The sequence below is a fragment of the Pelodiscus sinensis genome, unplaced genomic scaffold, assembly GCF_049634645.1.
Source record: "Pelodiscus sinensis isolate JC-2024 unplaced genomic scaffold, ASM4963464v1 ctg72, whole genome shotgun sequence".
NCBI classification, from domain to species: domain Eukaryota; kingdom Metazoa; phylum Chordata; order Testudines; family Trionychidae; genus Pelodiscus; species Pelodiscus sinensis.
The window spans coordinates 106,454-124,428 of NW_027465834.1; the positions used below are offsets into that span (position 1 = coordinate 106,454).

The 17,975-nt window shown below is 67.9% G+C and overlaps 1 protein-coding gene across 1 annotated transcript in view; it reads left to right on the top strand.

The window, feature by feature from the left end:
* Window positions 1-17,975, top strand: part of LOC142823549 (talin-1-like) — a 135,641-nt gene that overhangs the window by 106,448 nt on the left and 11,218 nt on the right. Inside the window, 3 exon segments of the mRNA XM_075914738.1 lie at window positions 688-813; window positions 1,276-1,338; window positions 1,541-1,723. Coding sequence (XP_075770853.1) covers window positions 688-813; window positions 1,276-1,338; window positions 1,541-1,723 — 372 coding nt within the window.

Consider the following 17,975-nt stretch of genomic DNA (forward strand, 5'->3'; position numbering starts at 1 on the left):
CGCTCCCCTCTGCAGCCCCCGCCACCCCTCCCGTCCCGCCAGGCTCACACCCCGCTCCCCTGTGCAGCCCCCGCCTCTCCCCCTGTCCCGCCAGGCTCACACCCCGCTCCCCTCTGCAGCCCCCGCCTCCCCCCCGTCCCGCCAGGCTCACACCCCGCTCCCCTCTGCAGCCCCCGCCTCTCCCCCTGTCCCGCCAGGCTCACATCCCGCTCCCCTCTGCAGCCCCCGCCTCCCCCCCCGTCCCGCCAGGCTCACACCACGCTCCCCTGTGCAGCCCCCGCCTCCCCCCCCGTCCCGCCAGGCTCACACCCCGCTCCCCTGTGCAGCCCCCACCACCCCTCCCGTCCCGCCAGGCTCACACCCCGCTCCCCTCTGCAGCCCCCGCCTCCCCCCCCGTCCCGCCAGGCTCACACCCCGCTCCCCTGTGCAGCCCCCACCACCCCTCCCGTCCCGCCAGGCTCACACCCCGCTCCCCTCTGCAGCCCCCGCCTCCCCCCCCGTCCCGCCAGGCTCACACCCCGCTCCCCTCTGCAGCCCCCGCCTGTCCCCCTGTCCCGCCAGGCTCACACCCTGCTCCCCTCTGGAGCCCCGACCCCCGTCCCGCCAGGCTCACACCCGGTTCTCACCTGCAGCCCCCCTCCCCCCCCCCCCCGTCCCGCCAGGCTCACACCCCGCTCCCCTCTGCAGCAGGCGGACGAGAGTCTGAACTTCGAGGAGCAGATCTTGGAGGCTGCCAAGTCCATCGCGGCCGCGACCAGCGCCCTGGTGAAGGCGGCCTCAGCAGCCCAGAGGGAGCTGGTGGCGCAAGGAAAGGTAACGCTGCCAGGCGGGGCCAGGCTGTGGGAGCCCCACAACGTGCTCTCCAGGCCCGGGCAGAGGGGTGTCTCCTCCTGCGCATGGTGCTGTAAGACCGAGACCGACCCCCTGCCCAGCCTGGGGACCCCCAGCCGGGGGGATGCTGAAGAATGCAGAGGCTCCGAGAACGGCTCAGGGCCCGGGGAGACTGGCCCCCGGGCGCAGGGCGGAGGAGCTGTGCGCAGGGAAGACGTGCCCACGCCCTGCCACTCGACTGCGTGGCGGGCTCCCACTGGAGCAACTGGGGGGCTGGGGTCTCCCTCGCTGGGGGGCTTGAGAGCCAGCTGGGTCGGTGGCGGAGGAGTCTGGCCAGACTGCGGTGGGCTGTGCTGTGCCCTCCGGAGGCACGCCCAGGCCGAGGGGCCGTGTGTCACTGGTGGCCGCCGCACAGCACGGCCCATCCTGCCCTTGCTCCCGCAGGTGGGCGCCATCCCCGCCAACGCCGTGGATGACGGCCAGTGGTCGCAGGGGCTCATCTCAGCCGTGAGTATCAGCAGCTCAGGGCCACAGAGGTGGTCCCCTGCCCCCGGGCATCTCCTTCTCCTGCGGGACCTTGTCCTGGACATGGTCCCCTCCTCCCCCCCGACTGCGGTGCCCCCCAGGTCCGGACCCTGGCATGCGCTCCCCCCCCACACACGCTGCCCTTGCTTGCTCCCCGCTCAGCCGCTCTCCTGTGCCCCACCAGGCCCGCATGGTGGCTGCTGCCACCAACAGCCTGTGTGAGGCTGCGAACGCCGCGGTGCAGGGCCACGCCAGCGAGGAGAAGCTCATCTCCTCCGCCAAGCAGGTGGCCGCCTCCACGGCGCAGCTCCTGGTGGCCTGCAAGGTGAAGGCGGACCAGGACTCGGAGGCCATGAAGCGGCTGCAGGTGAGTCCCGGAGCCCCCTGCCGGGAAGGGCTGGCTCCCCCGCTCTGGGTCTGGGCGGGGGAGACGTCAGCCCCGCTGCCCTGTGACCGGCCTGCCGCGAGCCGGGTCAGCTCCCTGCCCAGTGCACCGGGAGCCCCGATCCCTCTGCAGGGCGGCGCAAAGCGATCCCGGCAGAAGTCCTGCTACTCGGAGGCAGAGGTAGCCCAGGGAGAGCCTCAGTGCCCTGGAAGCGACTGGCGGAGGGCACCAGGGTCGCATCTTAGCTGTCCTCAGAGCAGCCGTCCTATGGAAATCTACGGTTAGCCACCTGAGAGCTCCTAGGGCACCGTCGTGTGGGGCGTGGGCCGCCGATCTGCAGAAACACCAGTCGGGGCCCCCCCCAAAACCCTCACTCGTGTCGCTCCCCTAGTGCTCCAGCCCCATGGCGCGGGAGGACCAAGCTTCCCGGCTTCCCATAGGCCAGAGGAACTCTTTTGGGGTGCCAGGGGGTGGGAGGGAGGTCTGGCCGGGAGGAAGGTGCAGGAGCAGAGGGTGGGGTGGGGTGTCTGGAAGGGTGGGAGCAGACCAGGGCTGGGAGAGCTGGGGGGGTTGCTTACCTAGCTCCACTCCCTGCTGCTCCCATGGCCAGCGGGCGCAGGGGAACCCTCCCAGGAGCGCTCTCCAGCACCGCGCGGCTCTGCTCTGCTTCCCCCCAAGGCCCCGGGCTACGCACCCACAGACACGGCGTGGGAACGGAGGGGCCTGTGCGGCCGGCGAAAGGCCATTGTGCTTTGCGCGTGCGGCGGGGCTCAGCCAATCCGAATGCGGCTGCCCGCTGTCGGTGGGCGCAGGAAGTAGCGAGCTCTGAGCGCCTCCGGAAATGGGAGTGGGGAAAACACACGACGTGTCACCAAAACCCGCTTGAGTAGCACTCGAAGGCTCTCAAAAATACACAGCGAGCAAAGAGCAAATGCCGCCAAGCGTGCGCGAGCGGGGAGCCGCAGCCCCTGCTCCTGCGCCGCCAGTGCCGGGGTGCCGCCTGCTTTTCCCCAAGCGCTCAGACCAGAGGCGGAATGGCAGCCAGGTGACCTGGGGGCTCAGCAAGCGCTCAAGGGGGCACTCAAAAGGGTCGCTGGGGGCAGGCCACTGGCTCTGGCAGTGGAAGGGTTAACTGTTTTTGAGGTGCACGTTGAGGCCCTGGCTCTGGCATTCGAGGGGTTAAGGGGTTGGGGAAGGATCCCTACTCAGCGGCAGTGGGGCAGGGCTCTGGCACTCGAGGGGTTAAGGGGTTGGGGGGGACCCTGACTCAGCGGCAGTGGGGCAGGGCTCTGGCACTCGAGGGGTTAAGGGGTTGGGGGAGGATCCTGACTCAGCGGTAGTGGGGACGGGCTCTGGCACTCGAGGGGTTAAGGGGGTGGGGGAGGACCCTGACTCAGCGGTAGTGGGGCCGGGCTCTGGCACTCGAGGGGTTAAGGGGTTGGGGGGGACCCTGACTCAGCGGCAGTGGGGCCGGGCTCTGGCGCTCGAGGGGTTAAGGGGTTGGGGAAGGATCCTGACTCAGCGGTAGTGGGGCAGGGCTCTGGCACTCGAGGGGTTAAGGAGTTGGGGGAGGATCCCGACTCAGCGGTAGTGGGGCAGGGCTCTGGCACTCGAGGGGTTAAGGGGTTGGGGGAGGATCCTGACTCAGCGGTAGTGGGGCAGGGCTCTGGCACTCGAGGGGTTAAGGAGTTGGGGGAGGATCCCGACTCAGCGGTAGTGGGGCCGGGCTCTGGCACTCGAGGGGTTAAGGGGTTGGGGGAGGACCCTGACTCAGCGGTAGTGGGGCCGGGCTCTGGCACTCGAGGGGTTAAGGGGTTGGGGAAGGATCCTGACTCAGCGGCAGTGGGGCCGGGCTCTGGCACTCGAGGGGTTAAGGGGTTGGGGGGGACCCTGACTCAGCGGTAGTGGGGCCGGGCTCTGGCACTCGAGGGGTTAAGGGGTTGGGGAAGGATCCTGACTCAGCGGTAGTGGGGCCGGGCTCTGGCACTCGAGGGGTTAAGGGGTTGGGGGGGACCCTGACTCAGCGGTAGTGGGGCCGGGCTCTGGCACTCGAGGGGTTAAGGGGTTGGGGAAGGATCCTGACTCAGCGGCAGTGGGGCCGGGCTCTGGCACTCGAGGGGTTAAGGGGTTGGGGAAGGATCCTGACTCAGCGGCAGTGGGGCCGGGCTCTGGCACTCGAGGGGTTAAGGGGTTGGGGGAGGACCCTTACTCAGCAGTAGTGGGGCCGGGCTCTGGCACTCGAGGGGTTAAGGGGTTGGGGGAGGACCCTGACTCAGCGGCAGTGGGGCAGGGCTCTGGCGCTCGAGGGGTTAAGGGGTTGGGGGAGGACCCTGACTCAGCGGTAGTGGGGCCGGGCTCTGGCACTCGAGGGGTTAAGGGGTTGGGGGAGGATCCCGACTCAGCGGTAGTGGGGCCGGGCTCTGGCACTCGAGGGGTTCAGGGGTTGGGGGAGGATCCTGACTCAGCGGTAGTGGGGCCGGGCTCTGGCACTCGAGGGGTTAAGGGGTTGGGGGAGGATCCCGACTCAGCGGTAGTGGGGCCGGGCTCTGGCACTCGAGGGGTTAAGGGGTTGGGGGGGGATCCTGACTCAGCGGCAGTGGGGCAGGGCTCTGGCACTCGAGGGGCTAAGGGGTTGGGGGAGATCCTGACTCAGCGGTAGTGGGGCCGGGCTCTGGCACTCGAGGGGTTAAGGGGTTGGGGGAGGATCCTGACTCAGCGGTAGTGGGGCCGGGCTCTGGCACTCGAGGGATTAAGGGGTTGGGGGGGATCCTGACTCAGCGGTAGTGGGGCAGGGCTCTGGCACTCGAGGGGTTAAGGGGTTGGGGGAGGATCCTGACTCAGCGGCAGTGGGGCCGGGCTCTGGCACTGGAGGGGTTAAGGGGTTGGGGGAGGATCCTGACTCAGCGGTAGTGGGGCCGGGCTCTGGCACTGGAGGGGTTAAGGGGTTGGGGGAGGATCCTGACTCAGCGGTAGTGGGGCCGGGCTCTGGCACTCGAGGGGTTAAGGGGTTGGGGGAGGATCCTGACTCAGCGGTAGTGGGGCCGGGCTCTGGCACTCGAGGGATTAAGGGGTTGGGGGAGGATCCTGACTCAGCGGTAGTGGGGCAGGGCTCTGGCACTCGAGGGGTTAAGGGGTTGGGGGAGGATCCCGACTGAGCGGTAGTGGGGCCGGGCTCTGGCACTCGAGGGGTTAAGGAGTTGGGGGAGGATCCCGACTCAGCGGTAGTGGGGCCGGGCTCTGGCGCTCGAGGGGTTAAGGGGTTGGGGGAGGATCCTGACTCAGCGGTAGTGGGGCCGGGCTCTGGCACTCGAGGGGTTAAGGGGTTGGGGGAGGATCCAGACTGAGCGGTAGTGGGGCCGGGCTCTGGCACTCGAGGGATTAAGGGGTTGGGGGAGGATCCTGACTCAGCGGCAGTGGGGCCGGGCTCTGGCACTCGAGGGGTTAAGGGGTTGGGGGAGGATCCTGACTCAGCGGCAGTGGGGCCGGGCTCTGGCACTCGAGGGGTTAAGGGGTTGGGGGAGGATCCTGACTCAGCGGTAGTGGGGCCGGGCTCTGGCACTCGAGGGGTTAAGGGGTTGGGGGAGGATCCTGACTCAGCGGCAGTGGGGCCGGGCTCTGGCACTCGAGGGGTTAAGGGGTTGGGGGAGGATCCTGACTCAGCGGCAGTGGGGCCGGGCTCTGGCACTCGAGGGGTTAAGGGGTTGGGGGAGGATCCTGACTCAGCGGTAGTGGGGCCGGGCTCTGGCACTCGAGGGATTAAGGGGTTGGGGGAGGATCCTGACTGAGCGGTAGTGGGGCCGGGCTCTGGCGCTCGAGGGGTTAAGGGGTTGGGGGAGGATCCTGACTCAGCGGTAGTGGGGCCGGGCTCTGGCACTCGAGGGATTAAGGGGTTGGGGGAGGATCCTGACTCAGCGGCAGTGGGGCAGGCCTCTGGCACTCGAGGGGTTAAGGGGTTGGGGGAGGATCCTGACTCAGCGGTAGTGGGGCCGGGCTCTGGCACTCGAGGGGTTAAGGGGTTGGGGGAGGACTCTGACTCAGCGGCAGTGGGGCCGGGCTCTGGCACTCGAGGGGTTAAGGGGGTGGGGGAGGATCCTGACTCAGCGGTAGTGGGGCAGGGCTCTGGCACTCGAGGGGTTAAGGGGTTGGGGAAGGATCCTGACTCAGCGGCAGTGGGGCCGGGCTCTGGCACTCGAGGGGTTAAGGGGTTGGGGGAGGACCCTGACTCAGCGGTAGTGGGGCCGGGCTCTGGCACTCGAGGGGTTAAGGGGTTGGGGGAGGACCCTGACTCAGCGGTAGTGGGGCCGGGCTCTGGCACTCGAGGGATTAAGGGGTTGGGGGAGGATCCTGACTCAGCGGTAGTGGGGCCGGGCTCTGGCACTCGAGGGGTTAAGGGGTTGGGGGAGGATCCTGACTCAGCGGTAGTGGGGCCGGGCTCTGGCACTCGAGGGGTTAAGGGGTTGGGGGAGGATCCTGACTCAGCGGCAGTGGGGCCGGGCTCTGGCACTCGAGGGGTTAAGGGGTTGGGGGAGGATCCTGACTCAGCGGTAGTGGGGCCGGGCTCTGGCACTCGAGGGGTTAAGGGGTTGGGGAAGGATCCTGACTCAGCGGTAGTGGGGCCGGGCTCTGGCGCTCGAGGGGTTAAGGGGTTGGGGGAGGATCCTGACTCAGCGGTAGTGGGGCCGGGCTCTGGCACTCGAGGGGTTAAGGGGTTGGGGGAGGATCCAGACTGAGCGGTAGTGGGGCCGGGCTCTGGCACTCGAGGGATTAAGGGGTTGGGGGAGGATCCTGACTCAGCGGCAGTGGGGCCGGGCTCTGGCACTCGAGGGGTTAAGGGGTTGGGGGAGGAACCTGACTCAGCGGCAGTGGGGCCGGGCTCTGGCACTCGAGGGGTTAAGGGGTTGGGGGAGGATCCTGACTCAGCGGTAGTGGGGCCGGGCTCTGGCACTCGAGGGGTTAAGGGGTTGGGGGAGGATCCTGACTCAGCGGCAGTGGGGCCGGGCTCTGGCACTCGAGGGGTTAAGCGGTTGGGGGAGGATCCTGACTCAGCGGCAGTGGGGCCGGGCTCTGGCACTCGAGGGGTTAAGGGGTTGGGGGAGGATCCTGACTCAGCGGTAGTGGGGCCGGGCTCTGGCACTCAAGGGGTTAAGGGGTTGGGGGGGGATCCTGACTCAGCGGCAGTGGGGCAGGGCTCTGGCGCTCGAGGGTTTAAGGGGTTGGGGGAGGATCCTGACTCAGCGGTAGTGGGGCCGGGCTCTGGCGCTCGAGGGATTAAGGGGTTGGGGGAGGATCCTGACTGAGCGGTAGTGGGGCCGGGCTCTGGCGCTCGAGGGGTTAAGGGGTTGGGGGAGGATCCTGACTCAGCGGTAGTGGGGCCGGGCTCTGGCACTCGAGGGATTAAGGGGTTGGGGGAGGATCCTGACTCAGCGGCAGTGGGGCCGGGCTCTGGCGCTCGAGGGGTTAAGGGGTTGGGGGAGGATCCTGACTCAGCGGTAGTGGGGCCGGGCTCTGGCACTCGAGGGGTTAAGGGGTTGGGGGAGGATCCTGACTCAGCGGCAGTGGGGCAGGGCTCTGGCACTCGAGGGGTTAAGGGGTTGGGGGAGGATCCTGACTCAGCGGTAGTGGGGCCGGGCTCTGGCACTCGAGGGGTTAAGGGGTTGGGGGAGGACTCTGACTCAGCGGCAGTGGGGCCGGGCTCTGGCACTCGAGGGGTTAAGGGGGTGGGGGAGGATCCTGACTCAGCGGTAGTGGGGCAGGGCTCTGGCACTCGAGGGGTTAAGGGGTTGGGGAAGGATCCTGACTCAGCGGCAGTGGGGCCGGGCTCTGGCACTCGAGGGGTTAAGGGGTTGGGGGAGGACCCTTACTCAGCAGTAGTGGGGCCGGGCTCTGGCACTCGAGGGGTTAAGGGGTTGGGGGAGGACCCTGACTCAGCGGCAGTGGGGCAGGGCTCTGGCGCTCGAGGGGTTAAGGGGTTGGGGGAGGACCCTGACTCAGCGGTAGTGGGGCCGGGCTCTGGCACTCGAGGGGTTAAGGGGTTGGGGGAGGATCCCGACTCAGCGGTAGTGGGGCCGGGCTCTGGCACTCGAGGGGTTCAGGGGTTGGGGGAGGATCCTGACTCAGCGGTAGTGGGGCCGGGCTCTGGCACTCGAGGGGTTAAGGGGTTGGGGGAGGATCCCGACTCAGCGGTAGTGGGGCCGGGCTCTGGCACTCGAGGGGTTAAGGGGTTGGGGGGGGATCCTGACTCAGCGGCAGTGGGGCAGGGCTCTGGCACTCGAGGGGCTAAGGGGTTGGGGGAGATCCTGACTCAGCGGTAGTGGGGCCGGGCTCTGGCACTCGAGGGGTTAAGGGGTTGGGGGAGGATCCTGACTCAGCGGTAGTGGGGCCGGGCTCTGGCACTCGAGGGATTAAGGGATTGGGGGGGATCCTGACTCAGCGGTAGTGGGGCAGGGCTCTGGCACTCGAGGGGTTAAGGGGTTGGGGGAGGATCCTGACTCAGCGGCAGTGGGGCCGGGCTCTGGCACTGGAGGGGTTAAGGGGTTGGGGGAGGATCCTGACTCAGCGGTAGTGGGGCCGGGCTCTGGCACTGGAGGGGTTAAGGGGTTGGGGGAGGATCCTGACTCAGCGGTAGTGGGGCCGGGCTCTGGCACTCGAGGGGTTAAGGGGTTGGGGGAGGATCCTGACTCAGCGGTAGTGGGGCCGGGCTCTGGCACTCGAGGGATTAAGGGGTTGGGGGAGGATCCTGACTCAGCGGTAGTGGGGCAGGGCTCTGGCACTCGAGGGGTTAAGGGGTTGGGGGAGGATCCCGACTGAGCGGTAGTGGGGCCGGGCAATGGCACTCGAGGGGTTAAGGAGTTGGGGGAGGATCCCGACTCAGCGGTAGTGGGGCCGGGCTCTGGCGCTCGAGGGGTTAAGGGGTTGGGGGAGGATCCTGACTCAGCGGTAGTGGGGCCGGGCTCTGGCACTCGAGGGGTTAAGGGGTTGGGGGAGGATCCAGACTGAGCGGTAGTGGGGCCGGGCTCTGGCACTCGAGGGATTAAGGGGTTGGGGGAGGATCCTGACTCAGCGGCAGTGGGGCCGGGCTCTGGCACTCGAGGGGTTAAGGGGTTGGGGGAGGATCCTGACTCAGCGGCAGTGGGGCCGGGCTCTGGCACTCGAGGGGTTAAGGGGTTGGGGGAGGATCCTGACTCAGCGGTAGTGGGGCCGGGCTCTGGCACTCGAGGGGTTAAGGGGTTGGGGGAGGATCCTGACTCAGCGGCAGTGGGGCCGGGCTCTGGCACTCGAGGGGTTAAGGGGTTGGGGGAGGATCCTGACTCAGCGGCAGTGGGGCCGGGCTCTGGCACTCGAGGGGTTAAGGGGTTGGGGGAGGATCCTGACTCAGCGGTAGTGGGGCCGGGCTCTGGCGCTCGAGGGGTTAAGGGGTTGGGGGAGGATCCTGACTCAGCGGTAGTGGGGCCGGGCTCTGGCACTCGAGGGATTAAGGGGTTGGGGGAGGATCCTGACTCAGCGGCAGTGGGGCAGGCCTCTGGCACTCGAGGGGTTAAGGGGTTGGGGGAGGATCCTGACTCAGCGGTAGTGGGGCCGGGCTCTGGCACTCGAGGGGTTAAGGGGTTGGGGGAGGACTCTGACTCAGCGGCAGTGGGGCCGGGCTCTGGCACTCGAGGGGTTAAGGGGGTGGGGGAGGATCCTGACTCAGCGGTAGTGGGGCAGGGCTCTGGCACTCGAGGGGTTAAGGGGTTGGGGAAGGATCCTGACTCAGCGGCAGTGGGGCCGGGCTCTGGCACTCGAGGGGTTAAGGGGTTGGGGGAGGACCCTGACTCAGCGGTAGTGGGGCCGGGCTCTGGCACTCGAGGGGTTAAGGGGTTGGGGGAGGATCCTGACTCAGCGGTAGTGGGGCCGGGCTCTGGCACTCGAGGGGTTAAGGGGTTGGGGGAGGATCCTGACTCAGCGGCAGTGGGGCCGGGCTCTGGCACTCGAGGGGTTAAGGGGTTGGGGGAGGATCCTGACTCAGCGGCAGTGGGGCCGGGCTCTGGCACTCGAGGGGTTAAGGGGTTGGGGGAGGATCCTGACTCAGCGGTAGTGGGGCCGGGCTCTGGCACTCGAGGGATTAAGGGGTTGGGGGAGGATCCTGACTGAGCGGTAGTGGGGCCGGGCTCTGGCGCTCGAGGGGTTAAGGGGTTGGGGGAGGATCCTGACTCAGCGGTAGTGGGGCCGGGCTCTGGCACTCGAGGGATTAAGGGGTTGGGGGAGGATCCTGACTCAGCGGTAGTGGGGCCGGGCTCTGGCACTCGAGGGGTTAAGGGGTTGGGGGGGACCCTGACTCAGCGGTAGTGGGGCCGGGCTCTGGCACTCGAGGGGTTAAGGGGTTGGGGGAGGATCCTGACTCAGCGGTAGTGGGGCCGGGCTCTGGCACTCGAGGGGTTAAGGGGTTGGGGGAGGATCCTGACTCAGCGGCAGTGGGGCCGGGCTCTGGCACTCGAGGGGTTAAGGGGTTGGGGGAGGATCCTGACTCAGCGGCAGTGGGGCCGGGCTCTGGCACTCGAGGGGTTAAGGGGTTGGGGGAGGATCCTGACTCAGCGGTAGTGGGGCCGGGCTCTGGCACTCGAGGGATTAAGGGGTTGGGGGAGGATCCTGACTGAGCGGTAGTGGGGCCGGGCTCTGGCGCTCGAGGGGTTAAGGGGTTGGGGGAGGATCCTGACTCAGCGGTAGTGGGGCCGGGCTCTGGCACTCGAGGGATTAAGGGGTTGGGGGAGGATCCTGACTCAGCGGCAGTGGGGCAGGCCTCTGGCACTCGAGGGGTTAAGGGGTTGGGGGAGGATCCTGACTCAGCGGTAGTGGGGCCGGGCTCTGGCACTCGAGGGGTTAAGGGGTTGGGGGAGGACTCTGACTCAGCGGCAGTGGGGCCGGGCTCTGGCACTCGAGGGGTTAAGGGGGTGGGGGAGGATCCTGACTCAGCGGTAGTGGGGCAGGGCTCTGGCACTCGAGGGGTTAAGGGGTTGGGGAAGGATCCTGACTCAGCGGCAGTGGGGCCGGGCTCTGGCACTCGAGGGGTTAAGGGGTTGGGGGAGGACCCTGACTCAGCGGTAGTGGGGCCGGGCTCTGGCACTCGAGGGGTTAAGGGGTTGGGGGAGGACCCTGACTCAGCGGTAGTGGGGCCGGGCTCTGGCACTCGAGGGATTAAGGGGTTGGGGGAGGATCCTGACTCAGCGGTAGTGGGGCCGGGCTCTGGCACTCGAGGGGTTAAGGGGTTGGGGGAGGACCCTGACTCAGCGGTAGTGGGGCCGGGCTCTGGCACTCGAGGGGTTAAGGGGTTGGGGAGGACCCCGACTCAGCGGTAGTGGGGCCGGGCTCTGGCACTCGAGGGGTTAAGGGGTTGGGGGAGGATCCTGACTCAGCGGTAGTGGGGCCGGGCTCTGGCACTCGAGGGGTTAAGGGGTTGGGGGAGGATCCTGACTCAGCGGTAGTGGGGCCGGGCTCTGGCACTCGAGGGGTTAAGGGGTTGGGGGAGGATCCTGACTCAGCGGCAGTGGGGCCGGGCTCTGGCACTCGAGGGGTTAAGGGGTTGGGGGAGGATCCTGACTCAGCGGTAGTGGGGCCGGGCTCTGGCACTCGAGGGGTTAAGGGGTTGGGGAAGGATCCTGACTCAGCGGTAGTGGGGCCGGGCTCTGGCGCTCGAGGGGTTAAGGGGTTGGGGGAGGATCCTGACTCAGCGGCAGTGGGGCCGGGCTCTGGCACTCGAGGGGTTAAGGGGTTGGGGGAGGATCCAGACTGAGCGGTAGTGGGGCCGGGCTCTGGCACTCGAGGGATTAAGGGGTTGGGGGAGGATCCTGACTCAGCGGCAGTGGGGCCGGGCTCTGGCACTCGAGGGGTTAAGGGGTTGGGGGAGGAACCTGACTCAGCGGCAGTGGGGCCGGGCTCTGGCACTCGAGGGGTTAAGGGGTTGGGGGAGGATCCTGACTCAGCGGTAGTGGGGCCGGGCTCTGGCACTCGAGGGGTTAAGGGGTTGGGGGAGGATCCTGACTCAGCGGCAGTGGGGCCGGGCTCTGGCACTCGAGGGGTTAAGCGGTTGGGGGAGGATCCTGACTCAGCGGCAGTGGGGCCGGGCTCTGGCACTCGAGGGGTTAAGGGGTTGGGGGAGGATCCTGACTCAGCGGTAGTGGGGCCGGGCTCTGGCACTCAAGGGGTTAAGGGGTTGGGGGGGGATCCTGACTCAGCGGCAGTGGGGCAGGGCTCTGGCGCTCGAGGGGTTAAGGGGTTGGGGGAGGATCCTGACTCAGCGGTAGTGGGGCCGGGCTCTGGCGCTCGAGGGATTAAGGGGTTGGGGGAGGATCCTGACTGAGCGGTAGTGGGGCCGGGCTCTGGCGCTCGAGGGGTTAAGGGGTTGGGGGAGGATCCTGACTCAGCGGTAGTGGGGCCGGGCTCTGGCACTCGAGGGATTAAGGGGTTGGGGGAGGATCCTGACTCAGCGGCAGTGGGGCCGGGCTCTGGCGCTCGAGGGGTTAAGGGGTTGGGGGAGGATCCTGACTCAGCGGTAGTGGGGCCGGGCTCTGGCACTCGAGGGGTTAAGGGGTTGGGGGAGGATCCTGACTCAGCGGCAGTGGGGCAGGGCTCTGGCACTCGAGGGGTTAAGGGGTTGGGGGAGGATCCTGACTCAGCGGTAGTGGGGCCGGGCTCTGGCACTCGAGGGGTTAAGGGGTTGGGGGAGGACTCTGACTCAGCGGCAGTGGGGCCGGGCTCTGGCACTCGAGGGGTTAAGGGGGTGGGGGAGGATCCTGACTCAGCGGTAGTGGGGCAGGGCTCTGGCACTCGAGGGGTTAAGGGGTTGGGGAAGGATCCTGACTCAGCGGCAGTGGGGCCGGGCTCTGGCACTCGAGGGGTTAAGGGGTTGGGGGAGGACCCTGACTCAGCGGTAGTGGGGCCGGGCTCTGGCACTCGAGGGGTTAAGGGGTTGGGGGAGGACCCTGACTCAAAGGTAGTGGGGCCGGGCTCTGGCACTCGAGGGGTTAAGGGGTTGGGGGAGGACCCTGACTCAGCGGCAGTGGGGCCGGGCTCTGGCGCTCGAGGGATTAAGGGGTTGGGGGAGGATCCTGACTCAGCGGCAGTGGGGCCGGGCTCTGGCACTCGAGGGGTTAAGGGGTTGGGGGAGGATCCTGACTCAGCGGTAGTGGGGCCGGGCTCTGGCACTCGAGGGGTTAAGGGGTTGGGGGAGGACCCTGACTCAGCGGTAGTGGGGCCGGGCTCTGGCACTCGAGGGGTTAAGGGGTTGGGGAGGACCCCGACTCAGCGGTAGTGGGGCCGGGCTCTGGCACTCGAGGGGTTAAGGGGTTGGGGGAGGATCCCGACTCAGCGGTAGTGGGGCCGGGCTCTGGCACTCGAGGGGCTAAGGGGTTGGGGGAGGACCCTGACTCAGTGGTAGTGGGGCCGGGCTCTGGCACTCGAGGGGTTAAGGGGTTGGGGGGGACCCTGACTCAGCGGTAGTGGGGCCGGACTCTGGCACTCGAGGGGTTAAGGGGTTGGGGGGGACCCTGACTCAGCGGTAGTGGGGCCGGGCTCTGGCACTCGAGGGGTTAAGGGGTTGGGGGGGACCCTGACTCAGCGGTAGTGGGGCCGGGCTCTGGCACTCGAGGGGTTAAGGGGTTGGGGGAGGATCCCGACTCAGCGGTAGTGGGGCCGGGCTCTGGCACTCGAGGGATTAAGGGGTTGGGGGAGGATCCTGACTCAGCGGTAGTGGGGCCGGGCTCTGGCACTCGAGGGGTTAAGGGGTTGGGGGAGGATCCTGACTCAGCGGTAGTGGGGCCGGGCTCTGGCACTCGAGGGGTTAAGGGGTTGGGGGAGGATCCTGACTCAGCGGTAGTGGGGCCGGGCTCTGGCACTCGAGGGGTTAAGGGGTTGGGGGAGGATCCTGACTCAGCGGTAGTGGGGCCGGGCTCTGGCACTCGAGGGGTTAAGGGGTTGGGGGAGGATCCTGACTCAGCGGTAGTGGGGCCGGGCTCTGGCACTCGAGGGGTTAAGGGGTTGGGGGAGGATCCTGACTCAGCGGTAGTGGGGCCGGGCTCTGGCACTCGAGGGGTTAAGGGGTTGGGGGAGGATCCCGACTCAGCGGTAGTGGGGCCGGGCTCTGGCACTCGAGGGGTTAAGGAGTTGGGGGAGGATCCCGACTCAGCGGTAGTGGGGCCGGGCTCTGGCGCTCGAGGGGTTAAGGGGTTGGGGGAGGATCCTGACTCAGCGGTAGTGGGGCCGGGCTCTGGCACTCGAGGGGTTAAGGGGTTGGGGGAGGATCCAGACTGAGCGGTAGTGGGGCCGGGCTCTGGCACTCGAGGGATTAAGGGGTTGGGGGAGGATCCTGACTCAGCGGCAGTGGGGCCGGGCTCTGGCACTCGAGGGGTTAAGGGGTTGGGGGAGGAACCTGACTCAGCGGCAGTGGGGCCGGGCTCTGGCACTCGAGGGGTTAAGGGGTTGGGGGAGGATCCTGACTCAGCGGTAGTGGGGCCGGGCTCTGGCACTCGAGGGGTTAAGGGGTTGGGGGAGGATCCTGACTCAGCGGCAGTGGGGCCGGGCTCTGGCACTCGAGGGGTTAAGGGGTTGGGGGAGGATCCTGACTCAGCGGCAGTGGGGCCGGGCTCTGGCACTCGAGGGGTTAAGGGGTTGGGGGAGGATCCTGACTCAGCGGTAGTGGGGCCGGGCTCTGGCACTCGAGGGGTTAAGGGGTTGGGGGGGGATCCTGACTCAGCGGCAGTGGGGCAGGGCTCTGGCGCTCGAGGGGTTAAGGGGTTGGGGGAGGATCCTGACTCAGCGGTAGTGGGGCCGGGCTCTGGCACTCGAGGGATTAAGGGGTTGGGGGAGGATCCTGACTGAGCGGTAGTGGGGCCGGGCTCTGGCGCTCGAGGGGTTAAGGGGTTGGGGGAGGATCCTGACTCAGCGGTAGTGGGGCCGGGCTCTGGCACTCGAGGGATTAAGGGGTTGGGGGAGGATCCTGACTCAGCGGCAGTGGGGCAGGGCTCTGGCACTCGAGGGGTTAAGGGGTTGGGGGAGGATCCTGACTCAGCGGTAGTGGGGCCGGGCTCTGGCACTCGAGGGGTTAAGGGGTTGGGGGAGGACTCTGACTCAGCGGCAGTGGGGCCGGGCTCTGACACTCGAGGGGTTAAGGGGGTGGGGGAGGATCCTGACTCAGCGGTAGTGGGGCAGGGCTCTGGCACTCGAGGGGTTAAGGGGTTGGGGAAGGATCCTGACTCAGCGGCAGTGGGGCCGGGCTCTGGCACTCGAGGGGTTAAGGGGTTGGGGGAGGACCCTGACTCAGCGGTAGTGGGGCCGGGCTCTGGCACTCGAGGGGTTAAGGGGTTGGGGGAGGACCCTGACTCAGCGGTAGTGGGGCCGGGCTCTGGCACTCGAGGGATTAAGGGGTTGGGGGAGGATCCTGACTCAGCGGTAGTGGGGCCGGGCTCTGGCACTCGAGGGGTTAAGGGGTTGGGGGAGGACCCTGACTCAGCGGTAGTGGGGCCGGGCTCTGGCACTCGAGGGGTTAAGGGGTTGGGGGAGGACCCCGACTCAGCGGTAGTGGGGCCGGGCTCTGGCACTCGAGGGGTTAAGGGGTTGGGGGAGGATCCCGACTCAGCGGTAGTGGGGCCGGGCTCTGGCACTCGAGGGGCTAAGGGGTTGGGGGAGGACCCTGACTCAGCGGTAGTGGGGCCGGGCTCTGGCACTCGAGGGGTTAAGGGGTTGGGGGGGACCCTGACTCAGCGGTAGTGGGGCCGGACTCTGGCACTCGAGGGGTTAAGGGGTTGGGGGGGACCCTGACTCAGCGGTAGTGGGGCCGGGCTCTGGCACTCGAGGGGTTAAGGGGTTGGGGGGGACCCTGACTCAGCGGTAGTGGGGCCGGGCTCTGGCACTCGAGGGGTTAAGGGGTTGGGGGAGGATCCCGACTCAGCGGTAGTGGGGCCGGGCTCTGGCACTCGAGGGATTAAGGGGTTGGGGGAGGATCCTGACTCAGCGGTAGTGGGGCCGGGCTCTGGCACTCGAGGGGTTAAGGGGTTGGGGGAGGATCCTGACTCAGCGGTAGTGGGGCCGGGCTCTGGCACTCGAGGGGTTAAGGGGTTGGGGGAGGATCCTGACTCAGCGGTAGTGGGGCCGGGCTCTGGCACTCGAGGGGTTAAGGGGTTGGGGGAGGATCCTGACTCAGCGGTAGTGGGGCCGGGCTCTGGCACTCGAGGGGTTAAGGGGTTGGGGGAGGATCCTGACTCAGCGGCAGTGGGGCAGGGCTCTGGCACTCGAGGGGTTAAGGGGTTGGGGGAGGATCCTGACTCAGCGGTAGTGGGGCCGGGCTCTGGCACTCGAGGGATTAAGGGGTTGGGGGAGGATCCTGACTCAGCGGTAGTGGGGCCGGGCTCTGGCACTCGAGGGGTTAAGGGGTTGGGGGAGGATCCTGACTCAGCGGTAGTGGGGCCGGGCTCTGGCGCTCGAGGGATTAAGGGGTTGGGGGAGGATCCTGACTCAGCGGCAGTGGGGCCGGGCTCTGGCGCTCGAGGGGTTAAGGGGTTGGGGAAGGACCCTGACTCAGCGGTAGTGGGGCCGGGCTCTGGCACTCGAGGGGTTAAGGGGTTGGGGGAGGATCCTGACTCAGCGGTAGTGGGGCCGGGCTCTAGCACTCGAGGGGTTAAGGGGTTGGGGGGGACCCTGACTCAGCGGTAGTGGGGCCGGGCTCTAGCACTCGAGGGGTTAAGGGGTTGGGGGAGGATCCTGACTCAGCGGTAGTGGGGCCGGGCTCTGGCACTCGAGGGGTTAAGGGGTTGGGGGGGACCCTGACTCAGCGGTAGTGGGGCCGGGCTCTGGCACTCGAGGGGTTAAGGGGTTGGGGGAGGATCCTGACTCAGCGGTAGTGGGGCCGGGCTCTGGCACTCGAGGGGTTAAGGGGTTGGGGAGGATCCTGACTGAGCGGTAGTGGGGCCGGGCTCTGGCGCTCGAGGGGTTAAGGGGTTGGGGGAGGATCCTGACTCAGCGGTAGTGGGGCCGGGCTCTGGCGCTCGAGGGGTTAAGGGGTTGGGGGAGGATCCTGACTCAGCGGTAGTGGGGCCGGGCTCTGGCACTCGAGGGGTTAAGGGGTTGGGGGAGGATCCTGACTCAGCGGTAGTGGGGCCGGGCTCTAGCACTCGAGGGGTTAAGGGGTTGGGGGAGGATCCTGACTCAGCGGTAGTGGGGCCGGGCTCTAGCACTCGAGGGGTTAAGGGGTTGGGGGGGACCCTGACTCAGCGGTAGTGGGGCCGGGCTCTAGCACTCGAGGGGTTAAGGGGTTGCGGGAGGATCCTGACTCAGCGGTAGTGGGGCCGGGCTCTGGCACTCGAGGGGTTAAGGGGTTGGGGGGGACCCTGACTCAGCGGTAGTGGGGCCGGGCTCTGGCACTCGAGGGGTTAAGGGGTTGGGGGAGGACCCTGACTCAGCGGCAGTGGGGCAGGGCTCTAGCACTCGAGGGGTTAAGGGGTTGGGGGAGGATCCTGACTCAGCGGCAGTGGGGCAGGGCTCTGGCACTCGAGGGGTTAAGGGGTTGGGGGAGGATCCTGACTCAGCGGTAGTGGGGCCGGGCTCTGGTACTCGAGGGGTTAAGGGGTTGGGGGAGGATCCTGACTCAGCGGTAGTGGGGCCGGGCTCTGGCACTCGAGGGGTTAAGGGGTTGGGGGGGACCCTGACTCAGCGGCAGTGGGGCCGGGCTCTGGCACTCGAGGGGCTAAGGGGTTGGGGGAGATCCTGACTCAGCGGCAGTGGGGCAGGGCTCTGGCACTCGAGGGGTTAAGGGGTTGGGGGAGGATCCTGACTCAGCGGTAGTGGGGCCGGGCTCTGGCGCTCGAGGGGTTAAGGAGTTGGGGGAGGATCCTGACTCAGCGGTAGTGGGGCCGGGCTCTGGCACTCGAGGGGTTAAGGAGTTGGGGGAGGATCCTGACTCAGCGGTAGTGGGGCCGGGCTCTGGCACTCGAGGGGTTAAGGGGTTGGGGGAGGACCCTGACTCAGCGGTAGTGGGGCCGGGCTCTGGCACTCGAGGGGTTAAGGGGTTGGGGGAGGACCCTGACTCAGCGGTAGTGGGGCTGGGCTCTGGCACTCGAGGGGTTAAGGGGTTGGGGGGGGATCCTGACTCAGCGGCAGTGGGGCCGGGCTCTGGCACTCGAGGGGTTAAGGGGTTGGGGGGGATCCTGACTCAGCGGCAGTGGGGCCGGGCTCTGGCACTCGAGGGGTTAAGGGGTTGGGGGGGACCCTG